The following is a 26,359-nucleotide window of genomic DNA, read 5'->3' on the forward strand; positions in this document are numbered from 1 at the left end:
ACATCGTTCAAAGATAAAGGCTGCAGAAACTCCGACTTAGAATCGCAGTGAAATGTTGTAGCTGGCATCCCGTCAAGGCTTTGATTGTTTTCATAAATTTATTCTATATCAGTTTTTTCCTATAGTTTTCTGATAATCTTTAGTTCCTTATATACTTCTTTTATATTTGGTTTCTATTTACATATGTTGCCGTGACTCTTTTTTGCTCCTAAGTGGTGAGTGGAGGCATCTGGTGCAGCACAAGAGGGAGAGAGAAGGGGGGGGGGATCAGGGCCACACCAGGATTCCTGGCTCTGGGAGCAGTTGACCCTCTAGCAGGCTTTGCAGGGCACACTCAGCTGGGCCTCATTCTCACAAATCTGCAGTCAGGCTGTTTCCTCTTCATCCCCAAGTCACACAGCAGTTGTAAGACACTGAAGTATAAATTTTATTATTTCCGAGTCGTTAACACAGTCCATAAGTTACAGGGAAACTAAACCGTTAGCATTTCTCTTATGTACAAGACGGTTACTGAAAGTTTGCAGTTCGTCTACTATGTACCTGGAATGCCACAAAGTTGGAGACCACCATGAGCGGAAGCGGAAGGGGCAGGGCGCTTCCTGCCCCCTCCCTGCCTCCCCTTGCAAGGAGGCAAATTGTTTGGTCCCACCCATGGTAGCCCCCAGACCTCCCCCTCCACCTGCGCAAGGCAAAGGTGGGTAGGGAGTTGTGGGTCTGGGAACGAGCTGCCAGGCTCCACCCAGGGCTTTGGTATTCAACAAAGCGCAGTGCCAAGCAAGCAGCCCAGGGGGAGTGTCTCTAGTGCCATCTTGCTAGCTAACCCACCGAAACACCGCTCATGTACAGACAGGCAGGCAGGCATCTCCCCCATTCGCTCATTCCTTGTGCATTTGGGTTTAATGGTTTCTTAATTAAATCATTCCACCTGAGTCAGTGGGAAACATCCAGAGTCCCGCCAAGTAAGTGCCACCGTCACCAGGAAGCAGCAGCGGAGTGCGCTGCCTCCTCACATCACGTACCAGGCCACAACTCCTGCGGCGACAGCAAAGCAGGCCGCCAGGACCAGCTGGACGGTGGGCAGTTTCAGCAGAGCCAAGGCCATGTCGTAGGGGCAGCTGGAGCATTCGGCAGTGCCTGGGGAGAGGGAGCAGGGAGAGAAGGGTTGAATCAGAGACCGGCAGGGGCACAGGCAGGGCACCCGAAGAGGGAGTGGGAGGTGTAAGAAGGAGGCCCACCTAGCTTGGTGGCGTAGTACGGGCACTTGCGCAGGTCTCCTTTCCCATCATGCACAGGGAGGCCCCCCTCTTGGGCTTCTTCCGCTAACAAAGCCCCGATCTTGTCCAGTTCCTCAAACACCTGCAGAGAAGGGGCAAGGAAAAGCCATGAGCCAGAGCAACCCCCCCTGGAGCCCTGGTACACTCCCATGCTGGTCAAGGGCTGGCCCTGAAATGCCAGCTGTGCCAAGCCTGGGGTTCTAGTCAAAGGAGGTCCAACAGTGGCTAGCAGCGGGCAAATCCCAGCCCAGGGCCTGGCACCAAGCAAGCTCAAGGCCTTGGCAGCCTCGCAGGCCGCAGTTGCCTGGGCGGTGCAAAGATTTCAGCAAGGCTTGCTTATCCCTTAGTGGGACCTCTTCAGCGGGAAGAGACATTTTGCCTCTGGGTCTCAAATGGCAGGACTGCCCCTTCGGGCAATGCCTTACTGGCCATGGGGAAGTGAGACTGTGTGTGTGCGCGCACATGCTGCTGACAGGGGGCTAGAAACTTGTTTCACAACAACACTCCACCTCCTGCGCTAGGTGGCTGTTCAGTCGCAACCCTGGCAATGGATGCCACAGATCTGTGACCTTTGCACACAGCCCAGGAGCCAGCGCTGCCTGACTGCTCCCTTGAGGATGTGGGCCAAGGAGGGCAAAAGGGAGGGGGAGGGGGAGGGAGGTGGCACGCAACCCAGTCCAGAGCAGAGGCTGGAGGCACCACCCTGCCCGGGAGAGAGCACCAAGGGCCCAGCCTCAAAGCCAAGCTGAGAACTACAGGGAGGGCAAAGGCTGGCACCCTGCCCCCACAAGCACCCTGCCCCCAGCAGGCAGCAGGTCAGGGTTTGTAGCCCCTCCTGTCAGCAGAAGCAGCTTCCTCCTCCTGAGCTCCAGGTGGGGTCATCTCCGCAGCCGAAACAGCCTTCCCCTGCCCCTCCCCCGGCTCCATACCTGCATGTTGAACTCGAAGGCCTTGTTGGCCTCTTCGACGATCCTCTCCTTGGTCCCCTTGTCCAAGTCCAGGGCATTGAGCCGGGCTCTGTAGAACTGCTTGAACTGCTGGGGGTTGGAAATGTTGTCAAAGATGTAGAACTGGACCCCCTCGCCGGTGCTGGGCAGCTTCAGTGCCCGCTGGGCCACCTTCTTCAGCACCTGCCCCCCTGACAGGTCCCCCATGTAGCGGGTATAGGCATGGGCCACCAGCAGCTCGGGCTCCTGCTGCCCCACATGCCGGATGCGGTCAATGTAGCGCTGGGTGGCCTCAGAGCACTGGACCTTCTCCTGCCAGCCTTCCCCGTAGAAATACTCCAGGTCTTTCATCAGGGCCTCCTTCCGGTGCAGCTCCAGGGGGAAGTAGAGAGGGGTGAAGGCCGGCTGGTCCTTGTTCCGCTCCATCTCCTCCTCCAGGGCAGAGTACGTGTAGTACAGGGCCACGGTGCCCAGCTGCAACAGAGAAGAGGAGCCATGTGGGGAAAGGAGAGAGCACGGAACCCCGGCTTCCACTCCAGAGATGCCCACCTGGTCAGGAATTGTGGGGCCTGGCATGGGGGGGGCACTGCTTGCACACCTCTAGCCTACAATGTCTGACTGGCAAAAGCTCTCTTGGGTCCCAGACACAGCAGAGTCTTCCCAGGCGCTGCTGCCTGAACTGTTTTTAAGCCGAGATGCGGAGAGCTGAATCCCGGACCTTCTGCATGGAAGCAGGGACTCTGCTAGGGCACTCGGCTGCACTCTCAGGCTGGCCTCCTTTGCCCAAGGCCCCAGGCCATGCTGCTTGGGAACCCTCCGGTGGGCACCTAACTGGCTGGGCAACATGTCAGCAACTCCTTTCAAAGGAGGGGTTTGGAACCTATCGGGTGGCTGCTTGAATTTCACTGATCTGCCCCCACAATCTGAAGAGTTCATGGTGGACTATGGAGGGGTAATAACAGGGCAGCAGGTTTGAGGCAAAAGACTGGAGACTGGAACAGTCCTGGGTGCTGTGGGCTAAAATGTTGCTCCCCTGGATGGTCCCCCCAAAGGAGTTGCTTCTGGATGCAGTGTCGTCGCTGGCGGCTCACACAGCCTCAGGGGCTAGAAGGGCTTTTTACCAGCTGTGACGGGTTCAACAGTTACGGCTATTCCTGGCGCAGGAAAGCCTGGCCCCTACAGTTCATGCATTAAGTGACTTCAAGGCTACATCACGGCAATGCGCTGCCTGTGGGTCTTCCCTTGTGCTTGATCTGGAAGCTGCAGTTAGGGCAGAATGCTGCGGCACCATTGCTGTCAGCAGTGAGGCCATGTCAGTCTATAACACCTGTGCTTGGAGATCTGCACTGGTCGTTACCGAGCCAGGTTAGTATATTAAGACCCGTTTACCTATGAGATCACCTTATCACACTCAACCGCTTCGGTCAGCAGAAATGTTACTGTGACAGCTGCCACATAACACCATTCTGCATTTATAAGAACTTGATCGTTTGGCAGCACCTAGACTTGGGAAATCCTTGCGCAGGTGCGCAGCCTGGGAGTCATTTTGGACTCACAGCTGTCCATGGAGGCGCAGGTCCATTCTGTGTCCAGGGCAGCTGTCTACCAGCTCCATCTGGTATGCAGGCTGAGACCCTACCTGCCCACAGACTGTCTTGCCAGAGCGGTGCATGCTCTGGTTATCTCTCGCTCGGACTACTGCAATGTGCTCTACATGGGGCTACCTTTGAAGGTGACCCAGAAACTACAATTAATCCAGAATATACGTGACAGCTAGACTGGTGCCTGGGAGTGGCCGCCAAGACCACGTAACACCAGTCCTTAAAGACCTACATTGGCTCCCAGTACGTTTCCGAGCACAATAAAGTGTTGGTGCTGACCTTGAAAGCCCTCGGCCCAGTATACTTGAAGGATCGTCTCCACCGCCATTGTTCAGCCTGGACACAGAGGTCCAGCACTGAGGGCCTTGGGTGGTTTCCTCACTGTGAGAAGTGAGGTTACAGGAAACCAGGCAGAGGGCCTTCCTGGTAGTGGTGCCTGCCTTGTGGAATGCCCTCTCATCAGATGTCAAGGAAATAAACAACTATCCGACTTTTAGAAGACATCTGAAGGCAACCCTGTCTAGGGAAGTTTTTAATGTTTGAAGTTTTATTCTGTTTTTAATGTTCTGTTGAAAGCCTCCCAGAGTAGCTGGGGAAACCATGCCAGATGGGCAGGGTATAAATAATAAAATTGTTGTTGTTGTTGTTGTTGGTGGTGCGGCTTATATTTGGGTCAATATGGTATCTTTTATAAACACTTTGAGGTTTTTTAAAAATAATAATAATCAAGTGGTGTATAAGTGTTACGAAATAACATATAAGTAAGATCTCCAGCCCCTGACTAGTGAACAGGGAAGGCTGAGCAGCTGCCACTAAGCCCACTTCTGACCAGTCACAGGGGGACTATTCAACAGAGCCAGAAGCATCTGTGCCCAACAGCTGGACTAAGTTCTTTGCTGGGGGAGAGAGCTCCATACAGGCCACACAGCACATATGAATTGCATCCCCCATCTGCTAAAATGGGATGGGGCAACCTCTGCCGCCCCCCCCCCCCAGCTGATGCTCAACTACAACTCCCATTAGCCCCTGCAAGGATGGTCAACGGCCAGGGCTGATGGGAGGTGCAGTTCAGCAACACCTGGAGGGCTAAAGGTTCCCCACACCTGCTCTAAAGAGAGATCATAGCCAGCACACAGCAAAACGCACCTTGAAGAGCTCCCTCTTGATGCGCCCTTTCAGGAAATCCTTGACAAACTGAGTGTTTTCAGCCCGCTCATGCGATTCCTTGGTCCCTTCCTTGAGCAGCTCAGACAAGTCTGTGGCGCTGTGGAGAGACAGAAGTGCCCAAGGGGAAGAGGTCTTACAAGAGGGCAACCAAAATGGTCAAAGGCCTGGAAACGATGCCTTATGAGGAACGGCTTAGGGAGCTGGGTATGTTTAGCCTGGGGAAGAGAAGGTTAAGGGGTGATATGATAGCCATGTTCAAATATATAAAAGGATGTCATATAGAGGAGGGAGAAAGGTTGTTTTCTGCTGCTCCAGAGAAGCGGACACAGAGCAATGGATTCAAAATACAAGAAAGAAGATTCCACCTAAACATTAGGAAGAACTTCCTGACAGTAAGAGCTGTTCGGCAGTGGAATTTGCTGCCAAGGAGTGTGGTGGAGTCTCCTTCTTTGGAGGTCTTTAAGCAGAGGCTTGACGGCCATATGTCAGGAATGCTTTGATGGTGTTTCCTGCTTGGCAGGGGGTTGGACTGGATGGCCCTTGTGGTCTCTTCCACCTCTATGATTCTATGACTTCTATGTGCAGCCCGAGATCGGAAGCCGCTGGCATGTGCTTGATTCAGCCTCCCAGCAGCCAAAAACAACCAGCCCAGAACTCTCAAATCGCCATGAAACCACCACAAACACTGCTGTGCCTTTCTGCATTCCAGGGCAAGAGAAGACATGACACTCACCCCCTCCATGCAATGTGCCGCCAGCACCCCAAGCTTCACCCACCTGCCCTCCGAGAGCCTTGTACATGCCTGGAAAACAGCCCAGGAAGCCTCCCAGTCCTGCTGCCCACAGGCTGCCTGTGCCCTTGCGGTTCCCCTCCTTGGCCAGACTTATTGGCCTTACCTGGATGAGTCCTCTAATCTGGGAGACTCCCCCCAGCCCACCTGCTTCCATTTGGTTCTGTCAATGAGCTCCATAACACCTTCAGAGAGAGGTGCCATTTTCCTAGAGGGGCTTCTTGGCAGCACAGATACCGAACTCTGAAAGCACTCTCTGGATATGGCAGGCTGAGGACTCTGAAGACCCCCAGCTAAGAATCTCTCAGGGAGGAGTGGGTTTGATTACCAAACAAACTTCCCTTCATTCAGCATCTGGCTTAGCAGGGAAGGGGTTTCACCCAGCACAACAAACACCCGAGCCTCAAACATCAGCATTCCTTCAAGTTCCCACATCTGAGGCAGCAGCAGGAACATCAAGACTGTATGCAGAAAGTGAATTGTGTCGAAGCTGTATTTTTTATCACTGTGTTCTGTCAACTTGTTGTTAAAGTGTGCTGCTTTTTCAGGATTGTTGATAACCACTATTTTATGTAGATCACATAAAATATTTTATTTTATTAAGCTGCCTATAAATTTTGTTAAGATGAATCATTTGTTAAGATGAATCATTTATTAAGATGAGTCTCCTTTTCAGGCTTTTCACTCCATTTTCTTGCTCCAGGCCTACTCACATTCATGCAGTCAAAATAAATAAATTGTCCAGTAGCACCTTAGAGACCAGCTAAGTTTGTTCTGGGTTTGCGTGCACACAAAAGCTTATACCCAGAACAAACTTAGTTGGTCTCTAAGGTGCTACTGGACAATTTTTAAATTTTTTTATTTATTTTGACTGTGTCAGACCAACACGGCTACCTACCTGAATCTAGAACAGGCACCCCCAAACTCAGCCCGCCAGATGTTTTGAGACTACAATTCCCATCATCCCTGACCACTGGTCCTGTTAGCTAGGGATGATGGGAGTTGTAGTTCTGGTGGACCGAGTTTGGGGGTGCCTGATCTAGAACCACATTCACGCAGTAATACTGCATCGAACCACAAGGACAAGATCTCCCAGCCTGCCACTGCGGCTTCTGCCAATACTTCCTTCTCCTCACCTCACATTGTCATCCTCCTCCAGCTCCTCATAGGAGAGATTTTCAGGCTCCTCTAGCGCCTCTGTTACATCAGACGACATTCTGCAACCAGTGGATCTCGGCTGGGCTGCAGCACACTTTGCTCAATCCTCAATTACCTGTTCAGAAAGAGCAAGAGTCAGTTACACAGCCACAAGTCTGCAGCATCCTTAACAGTCAAAGAAGATTCTTGCAGCTGGAGCTGAAAACCAAGCTTTGCAAATCAAAGGCTAACAACTTGGTGGTGCGAACCATTAACCTGTTTGTGACCAAACCAACTTAGAAGTGCAGGATTTTAAGCCTACCACCCCAAATGTAAGTCCTTGTCACCAGCAACTTTCACTGTGCAGTCCAATAAACTGCCCACTCTTCAGTAAGAACAGCCTCTGACTAGGCTCCATGGTCAGCCTGAGAAGTGAGGAGAGCAAAGAGCCCAGTTTGATGTGCAACTGCTGAGCAAACCATTGTTTGGGCTGCAGCTGCCCCAGCAGCAGAAAGAGTAGCAAAGAAGTCCTTCAATGCCTGCCTTTCATTTCTAGGATTTGGGCTGCAGCAGCAGCAGCAGCAGCAGCAGCAACCAGCTCTACTTGGTGAGCCATTGAAACTGCTCCAGAGGAACAAAGGGAGGGAGCAGCCAAAGCTGAATGTGAGCCAGCTCTGCCATGAAGGACATGCAGGGGACAAGACAGGTGATACCTATGGCCAAGAACAACAAGGCAGTCAGGAACACTGCAGGGCTTGCAGGCAGATATGGGAAAGAGAGATAGAGAGACAGACAGATACAGCAAGACACGCAGAAAGAGAGAGGTGGGATATGGGAACTGCATCTCCTCAAGTTAGTGGGGACAAAGTAACAGCAAGTACGGTGCCAGTGCTTTAAAAAGGATGCCGCTAGCTGCCCATCAAGCACCATTACCCCCTGTCCAGCTGCAACAGCCCCTGCCTTGCGCCACCTCAGGGAAATCCTGGGCTTAACGAATGCATTTCTGATTTGGTGCCTTGATGGAAAATTGCAAATGAGCAACTCAAGCAGGAGCTGAGAGAGCCAGCCCTCAACACCTAATCAGGCCCGGGCTGAGAGATTTTGCAATACAATCTAACCCTATTTCAATTTGGCTACACAAGCCTGGTGACGCATCAACTACCTGCCACAGACATGCCCTCCATCGAAATGCCATCAGAGGACACCGGTTGCTCAGAAACCTGCTCCAAACCATGCACCCTGCTGCCAGTTCCTTTCCTAGACCACAGGGAACATGGAGAAGTTTTGCAAATCACTGCTATTTAGCTCTTCAGCTCCTTTCTGAGTCACCACTGCCCAAAAGGACACCACCTACCAGCCACAAAGGCACCTTATTATATGCAAGTGATGGATAGGGGCAAAAGTTATTCCCATCCCAGAGCACAGGAACCAGCTGAGTGCTGCTACAGATGTGCACACTTCAAGGCAATCCATCAGCCAAATTACAGTTCAAGAGACAAGACTTCCTTCTCTAAAATGTCCCAGGAGGACGCTGCACCCCAGGCACCTCCTGCCACAGGATTCCAGTCTCCACCCTGCCAACTGGGCAAGGACTTGACGTCAGGAGGCTGTTGATACCAGGAGGCCTCTCACTGCCTTTGCCTTCGTTTCAGGAAAACCTCTGCATCCTATCATAGATCCACTGTGCTCAGGCACAGCTCACTTCCAGAGACTGGGGATTTATTCCTTCTTTCTCGGAGGCTAACAGTTCCAAAGGAAAATAAAAAAATTCCTTCAGTAGCACCTTAAAGACCAACTAAGTTTTTATTTTGGTATGAGCTTTCGTGTGCATGCACACTTCTTCAGAAACCTTATTATATGCAAGTGATGGATAGGGGCAAGAAGTGTGCATGCACACGAAAGCTCATACCAAAATAAAAACTTAGTTGGTCTTTAAGGTGCTACTGAAGGAATTTTTTTATTTTACTTCGATCCAGACCAACACGGCTACCTACCTGTAACCAGTTCCAAAGGAACTTGAGAAAGGATCCATTAGGAACTTATGCGAGTGCCCCACTCCCCCCCCCCAAAAAAAACACCAATTTCCCTCTGACTTTGCTTCTAATAATTTCAGCTGGACCAGTACAGTTCCAAAGGAAAACCACACGTCGCCTACTAAAAAAACGCATCTGAAGTATACAGGACAATGAAGTGCTAATAAGTTACCACAGTTAGCAGCTCAACTACCGGTATATTTCCGGCACTTTTGACACTCGGTTTCCAAGCTGATTGAGTCTTGGACCCAAGAGTGACAGACCAAGCCAAAGGGCCATTTGCTAGCACTCTGTGCCAATCCTTCCTCCAAAACAGGAGTGGGATGCTCAGGATAGTGCCAGGCCCCATTCAAGAGTGAGCAGCAACAGCACGACCTTCAGGTGTTCAGGCAGGACGACTACCGGTAAGCATCCTCCACTTCACCACATGGAAGAAACCATGGCAGGTAGTGGAACCTCCAGGTCCAGAAGCAGCAGGCTGCAGATTACCAACTGCTTAGGCCGGGAGCGGTGGTGGTAAAATGAGCGAGGGCGGCAATCTTCATGTGCCACACGGATGCTTCCGGGCAGCATCCTGCTGGTTGCTGTTGGGAACAGGATGCCAGAGCAGCTGGGCCGCCTGGTCTGACCCACTAGGGCACTTCCATGGTATTAGCTGTGATAGCTAAGTAAATCCCAGAACCATAGTTAAAGAACAGGAAGTGGAGAGTAGGAATAGATAAGACAGTTCCCAGAATGCAGGGGTGCAAGAAGTGGGGTCTCCCAGAAAACTTGTCCATAAATCAAGTAATTTAAATGGACCCTCTTCGCAAGGGAGGGAGGGAAGCACTAAGTCCAGATGTAGTTCTTGCATCCATCCATGGTGGAGCCTGTCCGTTTCTTCCTACTCTCAGCCTCCTGCTTTTTAACCAATAAATAAGTAACATGTGGGGCTTTTTAGTTTGGGGGGAGTGAGTAAAGTGATGCAGGGGTTAAAAAATATTCACATCTGTGAAGAAAGTGAGGCTGAATAGTAGAAATTGGGGGTGGGCAGAAGGAAAATCCCCCTCCATGCAGCTAAGCGACTGGAATTAAGTGAGTGTCAGGCTAGAAGGTGGTTTCCGATCCCCTCCTTGGCCACAAAGCTCACTGGGTGTGACATTGGGAGCCAAGCGCTGCCTCCCTGAGCCTACCTCACAGGGTTGTTGTGGTGATGAGAGGAGGCCCTGGGCCCAGCAGAGACCAGGGTTCGAATTCCCCCCTCAACTCAGCCATCACAAGCCTCACTGGGCATGACCTTGAGCTACTCACCACCTCTCTCATCCCGACCTACCTCACAGGGTTGTTGTGGTGGGGGAAGTCTTGTCATTGCACCCCCACCTTTCTCTCTCTCTCCAGGCACCTCAAGGGTGGGGGGGTGAGGGTTCTTCTCCCTCCTCCTCGTCTCTGAATCCCCAACAACAACCCTGCGAGGCAGGCCAGGCCAGAGGGAGACGCTTCCAGGGTCGCAGCACGTGGGGATAGGTGGGGGGGGGAGCAAGAGAGATTAAACGAGCCCTGGTCCCCCTCAGGTTCCTAGTTCTCGCTGGACTCCCCTTAACAACTCCCCTGCGAGGTAGGCACGGCGGCAGCTGGCCGGCCTCGCGCTCCTCGGGGAGGGGGGTGGAGGGGGAGAGGGGGGCGAGGAGGCGGCCCTCTGCGCATGCCCAGGGGAAGCCCGGCCAACGGCCGCCGCGGAACCGTTACCTCAGCGGGCCGCCACTGCTGCCGCTTCCTCCGGGTCTCCTCACGGTACAGAGGCACTTCCGGTCAGCTCCTCCGCCGGACGGAGCTCCGCCCCTCCCGCTTGTCACGCGCACAAAGGGCCGCCTCCTAGGCGCGGCGGGCGGCCTATCGGCGGGCGAGCTGAACGTTTGTGACGGCGGCGGGGCCCGCCCCCTCGGGGGAGGGGCCGAGGGTGGTCCGGAAATAGGCGGGGGAATAAAACCCCGTCGGGCTGCTCCGCCCCCTCCCCTGCTAGGCCAGAGAGAGGAGGGCGGCGGGAAGGGATGCCGAGAGGCGCGCCTCCCCTCTGCCCCCGTGCGGCGCCTGCTGGCACTGCAGGGGGAGGGAGGGAGGGAGGCGTCATGGGGACTTTGTTGTACAGTGTTATCTTTATTGCCACAAACCCAGTAAAATAATAAAGGAAAAAAATAACACAGCAATGGCGCTGCTGCAGTGAAGCCCCTGCGAGGAAGAGAGTGACTCTGAGCATATGCAGAGTTCCTTTCCCCTTCCCTTTCCCTCCCTCCCGCGGCCTGGACTGCGTGACGACCCCGCCGCGCCTTTCCCCGCCCTAGCGGAGTCACGCGCTGCTCGCTAGGCTCCCTCGCACCAGCCCTCCTATTCCTGCGGATCATCGGGATCACCAAGAGTCGTGAGTCTGTCCGTGTGCATCCAGGGCGTTACCCTCAACACGTGTATTGACCAAGGGATGCAGAAATCCCACCCTACCCCCCGTCATTCCAGAATATATTGTGCCAAGTGGGGTCTCCAATCCGTTTCAGGGACTGGTAGTGGGGCGAGGGGAGCGGAGGGGACGTTGCTGCCACTAACTGATGGCTCAGACAGAGTGAAACGGGCATCCATCCGATTATTCCATTGCAATTCCTGCATTGCAAGGGGGGTTGGGCTGGATAACCTTTGGGGAACCCCCTCCAAGTCCTGCCTGATGCCAGGAAAGCAGCGGCAAGGCGGGAGCAATCTCCCTTGCTGCGAACTTTGCAAAAGTTCTTTCTTCCTTTCTCCAAGGCAGCCAAAGACCCCCAGCTCTTCCGAGGATGGCGGAGAAGAAACGGGTGGTGGTTTTTGGAGCTACAGGTAGGTAACCTTCCAAAATGGAGACTAGGAAACAGGTCACGCATTTTTGCATGATCTCGGCAGGACGTGCGGGCGTATCTCTCAGGTAGGTTGCCTGTGGGCGCAGCGGAAAGGGGGGGGGACTTAGGGAATCTGCGTCCCCGGGGGGGGGGGACTTAGGGAATCTCAGGCTCTGGACCTCGGGGGCTTTAGAGGGCCTTAATGTGCATTGCTTTGCCTGCTTCAAAGTGTGCATAGGCAGTACTGCTGCTTGGGTGTGGGCTCCCCCCCTTTAGGGAGTATACCCCAGTGGTAGGTCATCGAATCATATAATTTATAGTTGGGACCACGAGGGTCACCTAGTCCCACCCCCTGCAAGGCAGGAATCTTTCACCCAACCTGGGGCTCGAACCCGTAACCCTGAGATTAAAGAGTCTCCTGCTCCTCCTTCCGTCTCTGGCATATCCAGCTCTCCTGCCTGAAACCTCAGAGGAGCCGCTGCTAGTCAAGAGAAGTCGGCCCTCCCAAACTTGCTGCCCCCTAGAGTTATGTGGTTCCTCACCAATTCCCCTGCCCCTTGAAAAGTAGGGTCCTGGTGGGCCATTTAATGACACTCCCCTGCCTATAATAATAATAATAAATTTTTATTTATACCCCACCCTCCCCAGTCAAAACCAGGCTCAGGGCGGCTAACACCAAGAAAATTACAATAAGACATAAAAGAAAAGAAAACAATGAATTAAAATACAGATTAAAATACAATATTAAAATTTAAAATGCAGCCTCATTTTCAGTAGTCCATAAATCTGAACCATGAGGGAGGAAAACCCAGGGGTCAGACTGAATTCAACCCAAAGGGCAGTCGAAACAGCTTTGTCTTGCAGGCCCTGCAGAAAGATGACAAATCCCGCGGGGCCCAGGTCTCCTGTGAAAGAGCGTTCCACCAAGTTGGGGCCAATACTGAAAAGGCCCTGGCCCTAGTAGAGGCCAATCTAGCCACCTTATGGCTCGGGATCTCCAGAATATTGTTGTTTGTGGACCTTAAGGTCCTCCGCGGGGCATACCAGGAGAGGCGGTTCCGTAGGTACGAGGGTCCCAAGCCGCATAGGGCTTTAAAGGTCAAAACCAGCACCTTAAACCTGATCCTGTACTCCACCGGGAGCCAGTGCAGCTGGCTTTGTAGCAACTTTAACACACTGTTCTAGAGGCTGCATTGATTTCAATTGTATTATTGTTATTCCTTCAAATTATAGTACAGTACAATGAAATGCAGTCAAAAATAATTTTAAAAAATCCTTCCAGTAGCACCTTAGAGACCAACTAAGTTTGTCATAGGTATGAGCTTTCGTGTGCATGCACACTTCTTCAGATACCTGATACCACACTTCAGATACCACACTTCTTCAGGTATCTGAAGAAGTGTGCATGCACACGAAAGCTCATACCTATGACAAACTTAGTTGGTCTCTAAGGTGCTACTGCAAGGATTTTTTTTATTTTGTTTTGACTGCGTCAGACCAACACGGCTACCTAAATGAAATGCAGTGTGAGAAATAACCACAGCAATGCAGTTAAAATGAACATGAGCATTTAATGTGACGAATGTGCTGTCTCCACACATTGGAAGGTGGCGGGCTCTCCTTCCTGGGAGGCTTTTATAGGCAGAGGTTAGAGGACCACCTGTCAGGGATGCTTGACTTACGACTCCTGTGTTGCAGGGGGTGGGACTAGATGACCCTCAGGGCCTCTTCCAACTCTACCATTCCGTGGTTCTGTGATCCCCAGAGGCATTGCAGGCAACCTGAGTGAAGTTCACAAGGCCACCGTGCCCTAGACTACAATTCCCGTCCGCTGCTGCCATCGTCCCCTCTGGAGGACACCATGTTTGGGAAGGGTGGTTTAGACAGTGCCCAACTAGATGACCTGAGGAACTGACCGTGCCTAGGGCAGGGCCTTGTCCTTCTTTGTGATGCACCTTCAGGGACAGCTGAAGAATCCAGGGAGTCTCCCTCTCCGTCTTGTGGCAAGCTCCCCTCTCACCTGGTCTCATAATGAGGGGGGCAGAACAGAGGCCAGAGGTACGCAGACGCAGTTTGAGATGGCTTGGGAGAGGGGCATCTTAGGAGGGGTGAAAGGCAGGGACCCTCAGCCCTGGCACACTGCTCCATAGGGGCAAGAGCTGCTGGGAAGGGTTGCGGAGACCACTAGGCCGAGTAGCATTTAATTCCCTTGAATAAAGAATTAACATCACCGGCAATGGATATTTTCTTCCTTTCTTGCTGACCTGCTGCTGACTCTCCCCACCCACCACCCACCCCCGGACACTTGCATTCCCACAGGGCTCCAGGGAGGCTCGGTGGCCAGGGCCCTGCTGGGCGATGGCACCTTCCAGGTGCGTGCCGTCACCCGCAACCCGCAGCAGGAGGCTGCCCAGGTGCTGGCGAAGAAGGGCGCCGAAGTGGTTAAGGCAGACCTAGAGGACGAGCGAAGCCTGGAGCAAGCCCTGCGAGGGGCGTACGGAGTCTTCCTTGTGACCGATTTCTGGGATCATCTCAGCAAAGAGCGGGAAGTTGCCCAGGTGGAGACAAGGCTAAGCCCAAACATGGGGCAACCCAGAGTGCAGTGTGAGGGGTGCCCAACAGGCATGGGGGGTGGATTCTCTTTCACAACTGGCTGCTGAGGCTGCATCTGCACCAGTTTGATGTGCTATTCAGAGCATCGCATGCCAATAAGAAGCCTGGTCTGATCTTGGAGCACAGTTGTGACTTGCTGACAAGATCTCACTCGTGCCGGCAACCCCCCTGCAGCATTCTGCACTAACTGCGGTTTCCAGATCAGCCACAAAGAAATCCTCACATGGCATGGACTGCAGCAAATCCAGCCTTGAAGTAACTAACATACGAACTCCGGTGGCTAAAGTATCCAAAGTTGGCCAGGGCTACTCCTTGCCCCAAGGCCACCAGGGCCACAGCTGTACTTTAAGGCCAGGCCAGGGGGCAACTCCAGTGGCCCACAGGGGCCTCCACAACCCACAGCCCCCCAAGCCACCCCTTTGCCAAAGTTCTCTCACTGCGGCAGGGAGCACAGGCAAGTACCACCCCCTGCCTGCTGGGAGGGAGCCACTTTCTTCCTTGAGGGAAGACTAGTGCTTCCTGCCTCTCATTCTGTGTCTGGTCTTGCACTCAGGGGAAGCGCGTGGCAGACTTAGCCAAGCGACTGGCCTTGGGCTACGTGGTTTACAGCGGCCTCGAGAACGTGAAGAAGCTCACAGAGGGGCAGCTGGAGGTGCCACACTTTGACGGCAAAGGCGAGGTGGAGGAATACTTTCGGGCTGTCGGGGTGCCCATGACCAGCCTTCGGCTGCCCTGCTACTTTGAGAACTTCATCACTGTCTTCCGACCCCAGAAAGCCCCAGATGGAGACAGCTACGAACTAGGTGACAGCATCCCTCATTCGGCCCTTAAGAGATGCCTCACCTGCTGCCCAGATTGGCAGGGAGTCTGATACCACTGGCATGCCTCTCTCTTGCGGAGGAGGGGAGGGAGGGGGGCCTCAAGCCTCACCTTGGGCAGCAAAAAAGATGGGCAGGTGCTTTCCTTAGTCTGCCACTGCCCTCCTCACCCCATTCCAAAGGGTTAATTGGACACGCTTTCATAGTTTATTTTCATATATTAAATGTGTATACTGCCCTTTATCAATAATAATAATAATTTATTATTTATACCCCGCCCATCTGGCCGGGTCTCTCCAGCCACTCTGGGCGGCTTCCAACAGAAAAATAAAACACAATAATCTATTAAACATTAAAAGCCTCCCTGAACAGGGCTGCCTTCAGATGTCTTTTAAAAGTCTGGTAGTTGTTTTCCTCTTTGACATCTGTTGGGAGGGCGTTCCACAGGGCAGGCGCCACCACCGAGAAGGCCCTCTGCCTGGTTCCCTGCAACTTGGCTTCTCGCAACGAGGGAACCGCCAGAAAGCCCTTGGCGCTGGACCTCAGTGTCTGGGCAGAATGATGGAGCAGATCTCAGGGCAGCAGAGCAGCATGGGCATAGCCAGCATTTATGTTAGGAGGGGCAGGCTTCAGTTAAGTTTTCTTATTGATTTACTTGATCAAGGGGGGGCACGTCTCCCCTTGGCTACGGACATGCACAGCAGAGGAAAGTGCCTGCAGGATAGCTAGCACAGATCACCTTCCACAAGCTTCCCAAGAAATTTGGGGAACTGGTTGAATTTTTATTTACTAGTGAGCTTTGTATTCTTGGTGCCCCTTGTGCCTCTGATGGTTTCAGTCATAGGTTTGTGTTTCTGCTACCTTGCAAGTCCCGTGTGCCACACCTTTTGCTCTCCCGTTCCCTTTACCTGTCTACGTTGCTTATTGCAAATATCCAGATAACCAGCTTTAGAATGTCTTCTTGTGAATGTAACATCCCATGAGAACCTTGGTTTGGTTTTTAGGCGTTTGTCTCATGAAGTTCTATTTTGTGGTTTGGGACGCATCAATAATATTCAATAAAAATATGCCCCCTCCCTAAAAAAATAGTAACGCCCCCCTTTGTGCATCTGGGTTGCAATTGATGGTCCCCTGCGCTGTTTTCTCCTTGCCCTGAGAGGCCTCAGCTCTTGCTCAAGCCTTTTCCCTCTTCTCCTCTCTTTTGTAGCCATTCCCATGGGAGAAGTACCCATGGATGGGATGGCCGTGGCTGACCTTGGGCCAGTTGTGGTTCGGCTGATGAAAGAGCCGGAGAAGTACATAGGCCAGGACATCGGGCTGAGCAGCTGCAAGCACACCGTGGCAGAGTACGCAGCCCTGATAGGAAAGTACACCGAGAAGCCTGTGAGAGATGCCAAGGTAAAGAAAGCAGGGGCATGGGCAGCCTTCCAGGGAGGGCGTTGGGGAGGTCCACTGAGCTGGCACTCGCGGGATGGAACACGCCACACCCACCTGTACCTAAATGCCAGAGCGAGAGCACCAGATGCTGTGGAAAGCTCCCAGGCCCGTTTGTTGGACCAGTGAAGTTTCTATTGCTCTTTCTGCAGATGTCGCTTGAATCCTATGAGAAGCTGGACTTTCCTGGTGCCCAAGAGTTAGCTAACATGTTCCGCTTCAACACCCTGGGCCCAGTCCGAGACCCCGCCTTGACCCTGAAGCTCAACCCAAAGGCCAGGACATTTGAGGAGTGGGTGGCGGAGGAAAAAGCTGCCTTCAAGGACCTCTAGCAGGGGATCGCCTGCTTTGCTAAATAAAAAAAGATGGCTTGGACCGTTATTCCATTCTCCTTGTAGGGTTGAGTTCATGGGAGGGGGGCGGTTTTGAGGCTCACTTGCTTCAAGTCAAACCACAAAGGGGGGGGGGAGACCCGGCAGCTCCAACCACAGATCACTCAAGTCTTGGGGAGTTATTTGCCTTGGACAAAGCTACAAAGCCCAAGGCTTGCGTGACGCAAAGGAGGGGAGAAGTCATACTTGGGAATTGGCTTGGGCCAGGAAGTGATTTTGAGCCTGTGGCCTGGTGGAACCCTGTAGCAAGGCAGCCTGCCTTCCACTCCAGGGGCTGCTGGCCAGCTCTACCCCACCCCTTTAGGAACCCTGAAGAATGGGAGGTGACCAGCATAGCAGCAAAGCCTCAGGCTCTCTCGCCAGATAAAAGGGCATAGGGCTGGCAGCCTGGGGTAGGACTACAGGACCAGGAAATGGGGACTTGCCTTGTTGCTTTGGATCTAACAGCTGGATGTAGGAAGCCACGTCCTAATATGTAGGGTCAAGCAGGGAAAGGTGCTAGTTCAATAGGATGGCTTTCCTTTCTGAATCACACCCTAGCAGCAGGGTTCAGCGATACCATTTCCCTTCCCCTCCCTCACCCAAGAAAAAGCTCAAGAATATTCTTCCACTTCTCACATCCTTCCAGGTTGCTGTGACATTTGAAAGGGAGAAGAACAAATGGATGGATTCTAAAGATCTTTTTTATAGAGTGTATTTTACATTTGATACAGAATCACCTTGCAGGCCAAATGGCTCAGGAGGCTGGACATGCCGTCTGTTGGCAAGTGAAGGGAGAGAGCTCCAGTCCGGGTGGATTTAATGGCGGCGGGGGGGGGGTAGGAATCTTAAAGCGGCCAAATAAGTAACAGCAGCCACCTTCACACCCCCAGCAGTGCTGGTTGCTTTGTGGCTCAGCTGTGCCCAACCTCATAGCCAGCTCTTTCAGAGGCCAACGGGGCACATTCTGCTCTCGCTTCCCCCACCAACCGTCCTCTTGGACCAGAAGTGCAGAGGGATGCTTCACACGCAGCAAGTTCTATGGAAAACGCCTCCTGAGTGCAGGTAAATGGGAAGAGGCGCGTTGTTGTATTTGACTACTGCTTTCCTACAAAAAAACAATGTTGCTGCACGAAGGAGCTGCCCCCCCCAGCACCCCACGCTGCAACCCCACAAGCTAGCAGGAGCACAAAGGGGCAACTAATTCAGATGCATTTCAGACCTACACGAGAGACGCAACAGATCTCCCTGCCTTCCCAGTTGCAATGGAGGAATCCCCAGCTGTTTACTTACAGCTGCTGGAGTCAAAAGAAGCTGCCCTCCTGAGGCCAGGTTGTGCCACAAAACCCAGAAGCCAAATTCCCCTGGCGGCCAAAAGAACTAGGGGTACAGGGAACTCGTGGGCTCTCCACTGCCTCTCCGCTTTTGGGAGCGGGCGGGTGATCTCAGGAGCTCTCTGCGGGGCTTGTCAACATCTCGGGAGAGCAGGACTGTTTGCCAAACTAGACGGATGGCTGGTTTTTGCTGTCCAGGTTCCCACTCGGTGGTCTGCATCTGTCTGGAAAAGGAGGAGGGTCTTGTCCTCTCCAGGGAACCTGGAACCTTCTGCAGCTCCCGTAGGCGACATGGCAGAGGCCACCCCTCCCAAGTCCTGCTTCCAGAGGCGAAAGCCTTCCACCTGCGCAGACGTCCTGCCAAGCAAGTTCCAGCGTGTCTGTCTAGAATTCTTCTTGCCAGGCTCCTGTGATCGCTTCACCCCCAAGAAGGACGACACAGCCGCTCGACCGCTGCCACACATCATCCTAGTTTCCAGCAGAACATTTCCCTGGAGCCAAAAGGAAAAGGGAAGTCTTATGAAGCTTCCCCTGCACTGCACTTCGACTGCAAAGAGCAGATTGCTGGCAAGGGCTGCCCCCCCTGCCGCCATGGCCCTCCCTGTGGAAGTCAACAGACAACCAGCTGTAGCCACAGAGAAGCCTCATCTCCCCTGTGACTACTGGCAGCTGTAGGCCTGTAGGTCAACCCCTCCAACCCTGACATCCTGGGTGCAGAGTGGGCCTCTGCCTGGCCTTTTGAGATGCTTTGCCAGCATCCAGTGGCAGGCAGTTCCAAGGGTTCAGGGCCTCAAGTGGCCCTTTCCTGAAGGATTGCACCTACGCAATTCACAAAGGGATCTGATGCATTCTACTGACACCCAAAGCCGCCACACGTGGCTTGCAAGAGATGCAGCATCCAGACTCTTGTGCCCCCACCATTTATTTGCGTGGCTGTCGGGTCGCCGTGGCAACCAAAAGCTGGTGGGGAGGGACAGCAGAGAGGAGAGGAAGGCCCAGTGGGTCAAGGAAGGAAGTAGTGCAACATGCAGAGCTGTCACCAGACCAGACCTGCTGCTCTTTATGGGATTCTAGGGAGGGAAGAAGGGTCTCCCACCCTGAAGGGTCTCCGCTACCTTGTCCCCCTCAGCCAGAAAGGCTGCCCCACCCAGCTGCAAACAATTCTGTGTCTGCTCAGCAGCAGGGAGCACAGAAGAACACAAGAGGCCTCCTACCTCTGGCAGGGCAAATCAGGAGCTAAACATTTTCTTAAGTTTAGCTAGGAATCCCTCTTTGTCGTCCCCCTGGGCCTCAGGCCTCTCCTCGCCTGCCCCCGATCTAGTCGTCCCCCTGCCACCTAGACACAAACAGCAGAGAGCTGCGTCAGGATATGCAATTGTGAGATGGCGGTGCTGCTGCCACCCATTGGCTCACCTCACCTGGAAACATTTCCTGGCCACTTGCCCAAGGAGGAGAGGCAAGGCGGCGGGGGGGGGGCATGCTCGTGTTGGGAGGCCTAACAAACTCATTTCGGTTCAGCCTATGTTCTATGTATTGGAAGTGCCCTGGGATCAACCAAGACGGACTTTCCCATTATATTGCTTTGCCAACTGATGCTTCTTGGCCTCTTGCTCCTTGGTCTCGTCTCCAGACAGTATCTTTGCTGCTTCTCACAGCATCTGTTTGCAATTCCAATTCTATCTCTTAGATGCCAACTCTGCCAACCTGGTGCCCCTCCAGCCATTCTGGACTGCAAACCCCATGAACTCCAGGCTGTGCTCTCAGGGGCCTTGGGACAATGCAGACCAAAGCACCTGGGGGCCACCTGCTTGGTAACAGCTGCTTGGCTCTGGTCTCCTTTCTGTCACTCAGCTGCGTCAGGAAAGATCATCCAGCTCCTTTAAACCCAGACACGAGGAACTCGTGGTCCCCTAAATCTTGCTGGGCTATGGCTTCTATCACCCCTGGCCACTGGCTATGCTGGCTCCCGGGGCTGATGGGAACTGAAATCCAACAACTGGACGCCGTATCTTTACAAGGCAGTGGTGCAAGGAAGGGCATAAGCAGCTTCTCCAAGTGCCCCACCCCTTTCCTTTACAGCCTAGGCCTTCAGATGCAAATCATACTGTGCCCCCTACCAGGGAAAATGTCACAAGGAGACCAAGAATGTGAAGATGACTACATAAAAAATAATAATATCCAGGCTGTCTGAAATGCCTCTTACTACATCCTATGTCCTCTGGTCCCAAAATCAACACCTGCCTCTTCCTTTTTAAGGGAGAATCGCAATCTTAGCTTAAGATGACAGCTGATGGGTCAGGCGATGCTAAGAGATGCCCCCTGATCCCTCCCCCAAGTGAGGACCACAACACAACCAGACTTGTTCCATGTGGCGTCTACCCATGCAAAGAGACCTCCATTCCAGCAGGGGCGCAGGTCACACCGCTGCCATTGCAACTAGGCCACACAAGTCCCATGTTGCCCAGCTCAATACCATCATAAGCACCACATTGCAGAGCGGGCCATTTAATGAGGTGGCGGGAGGGTCTTCTGCCACCTCCAAGCGCCCAAAGACACCTCGCGGGGCGTGCTACCTCGCAGGGCTCCACTTACCAGTGGCTGTATTGGTGACGCCATTCACGGTCCCTTCCACTTCGGTTTCGTCTTCTGCATAGCTCTGCATCAAGGCTCGCTGGCGGTCTGTCAGCCTCCTGCAGCACAAAGGGGAGAAAGGGCTACCTTGGAGGCATCCACTTGGCAGGAAGGCTCACGATCCTGGGGAAAACCTGAACTGCCTAATGAACATGCCTACAAGCAAAAGGCAGGCTCTTCCCTCGGTGTCTGCCAGGCTCCCCAAAGCCACTGTCCTGCAGCGCTGGATCCTCTCTTTGAAACCCAGGTGCCTCTTCCCAATGAGGGCTCGCTAATAACCAATTATATACTGCTTAATACAAAAAGGGGTGTGGCCTGAGGAGAGGTGGACTTCCTCCCCTGTATCCATCATTCTCCGCTACATCTCCCAAAACAAAGGCCACTTGCATTTTGCGCAGTTTCATGTCTAACATGCTCCTGCTGAACGCCACCCCCCCAGGCCCCCAAAGCCCCCCACTTACTTGGGAACTTTGATCTTTATGTGAATATAGTGGTCGCCGTAACCGTAACTGTTAACCCTGGGAATGCCTTTCCCACTCATCCGAATCTTCTGGTCAGCTTGAATGCCTGGGGGGATCTGGCAGAGAGGTGGGGGGAACAGGGTTTATTCAGCATTTTGCCTACAACCAGATGTGTCCGGTTCTATTTATTTCTCCAGGGAGGCCCCCCTCCAACAAGACAAAGAGAATTCCATTTAAAATAAGCACAGCCCCCACAGGACTGTGTAAGCAGCCAGTCAGACACAGTAGAAGTAAAAGGGAAAGGATAACAGCCGACACAGATTCAGGATGCAATTCTAAATACGCTTACACAAGTGATGCAATTCTAAATACGCTTACACAAGGAAGCACAAGGGATCACAGTGGGAATTACCAAGTAACATGTGCAGGATTGTGCTGTAAGAGTCAGAGGAGCCTAGGAAGGGGAGGGACACTGTGGCAACACGCACACCACATGCAGAGTCCTGCAGCAGAAGACGAGGGCAGTGAGAGCATACTGTGCTTGACACAGATTTCCATTTGGACACAGTAAACATAGTAAAATGAACAAGGCGGCCCACTCCGTAGGCTGGGAGATTTTGGCCACCCAGGCTGAGCTCTCTGGAGGGAGACACCTCAGCCGTATCACCGACAGGGACCAGAAGGCACAGCCATACAGACCACCCACATGCTCCCCGTCATCAAGGGACCTGCTGCTACATACCGCAATGCTGATTGTCTCGTACAGACCAGGAGACCTGGCTGTGCCGCCAAGGACAGCTTGTGCTATGGAGACATAGAGGTCCGAGTGAATGTCTGCACCGTCCCTCCGGAACGTAGAGCTCTTCTGAACCTGAATCCAGAAAGAAGGTACAGTTCATGGAGGTGGCAGCAGCAGACGGGTGCCATTTTCAAACAGGGCAGAGAACCACGGGAGCCCAGACAAATACACACCCGGAAGGTAATGAAGATTTCCCTTTTTCCAACAGGCATCCGAACCGTCTGTCCATCCTCCACACCTGAAGCCAGAGCAAGGGCGTAGTAAACATGGGCATTCCCCTGGTACTTCCTGCTTCTCTCAATTCTAAAATCCTCAGCAGCCCACCTTTGCAAAGGCCCACGCCACCCCAGCCCTCCCTTGATCCGTTCTGCAGGAAGCAGCTGTTGCTCCTCTGCTCTGACCCAACCAAGCTTCATGAAAGCATGGCAGCAGCCGCCCCATCTAATGAACAACTCAAACAAGGCAGCGCATGCGGACCTGCGGGAACTGGGACCATCACCACCTTCTTCTGCTTGGTCTGCCCAGAGCCGCGACACATCACACAGGGGGTCGTCATAACTGAGCCACGTCCGCCACATCGCCGGCACGTCGAACGCATGACAAAGGGACCCGTGTTGATCGTCTCCTAATTTGGGGGAGGGGAGAGAGAGAAGATGCAGAGAGAGGTGATGCCTTTCTGGGCATTTTTGCAAGCGGAGATTATTTCTTTGGCATTTCCTAGGGGTGGGAGTCTCCAGTGGCTCCTGTTTCTCAATGAATCTAAATCAAGCAAGCAAAGAGGGGAAGCTCCCTGCCATCCTCCCAAAAGGAAAGGGGTCCAGTTGGCACAGGAAGAAGGCTCCACACAGCAGCCAAGTGAGCGGAGTCTGCTTTCCTCTGCGTTGTGACCCATCAATACACTTACCATGCCAGTGCCGTTGCAGTAGTGGCAGTGCTGCACTTTGGTGCCCGGCTCGTGCCCTTTGCCATCACAGCGCTGGCAGGTGTCGTTGATGTTCACTTGAATCTCCTTGTTGACGCCCTTGGCGGCCTGGTTGAATGTCAGTTCCATGATATACTAAAGAGAGGGAGGGAGCAATGCCCAGGCAAAGATCAGGGCCAGCTATTTTGACTCGTCATTTTGCACACGGCAGAAGACAGTGATGTGGGGCTAAATGTTTCCCTGTTTTAGGAATGGCCCCGTCTCATCAATAGCACAATTGTAAATATTAAATCAGTCATTTAATGAATTGCTACTTACAAGTCAAATTGGACAACGGGGCAGTCAAAACTAGAATCCCAGTCATAATGAACTTTTCCCAAGTAACTTTCCCTTAAAAACTACACATGCAGACAGATTGTTATGCTCACTTCCTGGGGCTGGTCAAAGGCAGTGTGGAAGTCTCCAAAAGGGGACCCTGAAAACTCCCCAAAGATCTTCCTGAACAGCTCCTCTGGATCCACAGAAGGGCCGCCACGCCAATACTGTTGCCCGGATCCTGCTGAGCTTGCATTGAAACCGGCTGTCCCGTAAGTATCAAACTGTTTCCGTTTCACTTCATCGCCCAAGACCTACAAGGAAGGAAGATGAGGACTTTATTTTTGCCTCACAGAGCTAACATGGCTGGATTTTGAAGTCATGATGCCATTCTGAGCCATGCCATGAGACCACTCCAGAAGGAGCCCAGCGTCACCACCCTTGAAAAAACAGCCCCCACGTTACCTCATAGGCTTCAGCCAGTTGCGAGAACTTCTCCTTCGCTTTAGGGTCATCTTTGTTCGTGTCAGGGTGGTATTTCTTGGCAAGCTAAGCAAAAAGACCCAAATGTGAACATGAAGCACAAGAGAATTGCTGTCATCGTTGCTTCTTTTTGTTACTGATTACAATATTGTTTTTCAAATCAACAGCATTATGCTCAAGTTAAAAGAGCATGGCATCACTCAAATTTTACACCATACGACAAGGAGAGTTTCTGTACGAGAGTAACAAGTGCCATAAGAGTAACAAATAACAAGAGCATCATAAATCCAAACTAAAGTAATTCCCAAAAGAACATAGAAAATATCTGGAAAATATCATGACAAGCGTGTGACACAGAGTGCTGTGTAGGCAAAGCTCTACCATTTCCATTCCGAAGGGTAGATAAATACATCCCTGCATGTGGACTTCTAGTAAGAACAAACTCTTGATTTTAAAAAAAAACCTGGGTCCCTTTGCTTCAAAGCAACAAACCTGGTTGCTCTTTCAACCACTATGAACCAGTTTGCTTCTCTAAAGCTGGTCAATCACATTAAAATGTCCTTCTCCACCATTTCCTAATACTTTTTAAAAAACTCCTCCTCTCCATTAGCCCATCCCTTCCTAAAGGCTACTCAAAAATTACCATGATTATTATATCCTTACTTGTACCCCACCTTTTCCCCTGAGGGGGCTCAGAAAGCATAAGGCACTGCAGTTAAACATTTGTACGCTAATGCCCTGCGGAAGAGGACAAATGGAACAAGCCAGCACCCTCTAACTCCAATGCTAACTTCTTATTTTTGAGAAATATATTTTCTTAAAGACATTTCTTTTCAGCAAACATGCCTGGTAATAGGCCTTCTTGATCTCCTTCTGGCTGGCGTTTCGAGGCACCCCCAGGATCTGGTAATAGTCCTCTTTGGCACAGCTTGCGGGGCTGGTATGAAATGAGGCAGCGCAGGCAAGAGGATGATGTTTCACTCCTGCAAAAGAAGAAAACGGGGTTTTAGGAGAACAGACTGTCTCATTCTCAGCTACGTGGTCTGTGCAAAAAACACCACAAGTCCTTTGGACACCAATTGGAGCAATCCCCCTATCCTAGCCAACCAGAACTTGGGCACCGTACCTGCCTAACCAAAGTCCATAGGTACATGAGTAATGGATGTGTTTAAAACCTGCTTTTTCTCTTTCGGCCAACCCAATAAGCAAGGATACCTGCCTCATGTCTGTTTAAAACTGGTTGGCGATAATAACATGCCCAGGATCCTAGGACCCCTAAGGCACCGGCTGTCACAAGTCACACAGCTGGCTGTCGATACCCAGAAACTGCGTCCTTGGAGCTAAAGGTCTGTTTTCTCCAGGAGAGGACATGGGTTGCAGAAGGGTTCCCCAGACCTAGAGCAGGCATAAGCAAACTCAGCCCTCCGGGTGTTTTGGGACTACAATTCCCATCATCCCTGACCACTGGTCCTGTTAGCTAGGGACGATGAGATTTGTAGCCCCAAAACAGCTGGAGGGCCAGGTTTGGCCATCACTGTCCTAGAGGGAAAGGGTCGCTGGCCAGGAGCTTTCAGGATTGGGCCAAAGGGGTCACCGCGGCCGACCAGCTGCCCCTTTGGGGGGGGAGCCAGGCAGCGGAGAAGCGGGAGCCTAAGAGCGGAGGCAACCCCCATGCGGAAGCACCGACTGCCTCCTCCGTGAATCTCACCGCCTTCTAAAGCCCCCCCACCATGCCACCGCTTCTCTCCAGTGGCAGGGAGTTCCACATGCGGCGCCCCATGACGTCACGCGCGCCCTCACCGGAGCCTCCTCCGAGCCGCCGGGTCGCGGGGGGCCAGGCGGGGCCCGCGCTCAGCCAGCGCGCCACGCGCAGCGCCAGCAGCCTCCCCCGGGCCTCGGCGCTGCCCAGCCGGCTTCCCCCGCCAACGGCCGCCGACAGCCGGAGCGAGGCGCGCACCGCCGCTGCCATCTTGGGCCGCCGGGAAACACCGCGCAGGCGCAGGAGACGCCGGCGGACCCGAGAGCGCCGTTTGCGCCTGCGCACGGGAGCGGGAGGTGGGGCGGCTCTACTGCGCGTGCGCTCTCTCGTCGGGCCCTAGACCTTTCTTAGCGGTCAACCAACCCCGCGGCTGCCTGGTCTCCTCCGGGTTGTTCTTGGGTCCTAGCGCCCGCCTGTATTCCAGGTTTCGTGTTGCAAGCGCAAAGAGCAGAGCACGAAGGGCTCTGTGGCATCGGGAAGACGACCGCGTTGGTGCCGGCGGGAAGAGCTTTCGTGGGCGGTTCTTTCACTTGCAGCTTAGGAGAAAGAGCCAGCGGCTACGCAGATACGTACATGCAAACATCTATCTGGCCGAGGGAAGCTGCAGGAAGAGGAACGGGCGAGATCAGGCGC

At 53.0% G+C, this 26,359-nt stretch overlaps 3 protein-coding genes across 4 annotated transcripts; 1 reads left to right on the top strand and 2 right to left on the bottom strand.

Moving 5' to 3' along the window:
* Positions 1–403: 403 nt before the first annotated feature.
* Positions 404–10,799, bottom strand: HMOX2 (heme oxygenase 2). The gene is made up of 6 exons (XM_035132207.2): positions 10,675–10,799; positions 6,916–7,052; positions 4,969–5,086; positions 2,204–2,695; positions 1,236–1,356; positions 404–1,134 (listed from the first exon to the last, which is right to left on the bottom strand). Exons 2-6 carry the CDS (start codon positions 6,993–6,995, stop codon positions 1,007–1,009), a joined length of 939 nt encoding a protein of 312 aa, XP_034988098.2. The 5' UTR covers positions 6,996–7,052; positions 10,675–10,799; the 3' UTR covers positions 404–1,006.
* Positions 10,800–11,079: 280 nt separating this feature from the next.
* Positions 11,080–17,049, top strand: NMRAL1 (NmrA like redox sensor 1). Its single transcript, XM_035132208.2, has 6 exons — positions 11,080–11,344; positions 11,719–11,787; positions 14,106–14,344; positions 14,953–15,202; positions 16,425–16,615; positions 16,804–17,049. The coding sequence occupies exons 2-6, from the start codon at positions 11,748–11,750 to the stop codon at positions 16,981–16,983; spliced, it is 900 nt and encodes a 299-aa protein (XP_034988099.1). The 5' UTR covers positions 11,080–11,344; positions 11,719–11,747; the 3' UTR covers positions 16,984–17,049.
* Positions 17,050–17,721: 672 nt separating this feature from the next.
* Positions 17,722–25,945, bottom strand: DNAJA3 (DnaJ heat shock protein family (Hsp40) member A3). 2 transcript variants are annotated; one of them, XM_035132201.2, is made up of 12 exons: positions 25,768–25,945; positions 24,814–24,950; positions 23,950–24,033; positions 23,598–23,798; positions 23,152–23,304; positions 22,725–22,872; positions 22,421–22,485; positions 22,191–22,319; positions 21,449–21,564; positions 20,949–21,046; positions 19,571–19,692; positions 17,722–18,847 (listed from the first exon to the last, which is right to left on the bottom strand). In XM_035132201.2, the coding sequence occupies exons 1-11, from the start codon at positions 25,934–25,936 to the stop codon at positions 19,586–19,588; spliced, it is 1,407 nt and encodes a 468-aa protein (XP_034988092.2). In that variant the 5' UTR covers positions 25,937–25,945; the 3' UTR covers positions 17,722–18,847; positions 19,571–19,585. The 2 variants fall into 2 exon arrangements, with proteins under 2 accessions (XP_034988092.2, XP_034988093.2); XM_035132202.2 differs by lacking the exon at positions 19,571–19,692.
* Positions 25,946–26,359: the final 414 nt, after the last annotated feature.

Source organism: Zootoca vivipara, chromosome 14, assembly GCF_963506605.1.
Source record: "Zootoca vivipara chromosome 14, rZooViv1.1, whole genome shotgun sequence".
Lineage (NCBI taxonomy): Eukaryota > Metazoa > Chordata > Lepidosauria > Squamata > Lacertidae > Zootoca > Zootoca vivipara.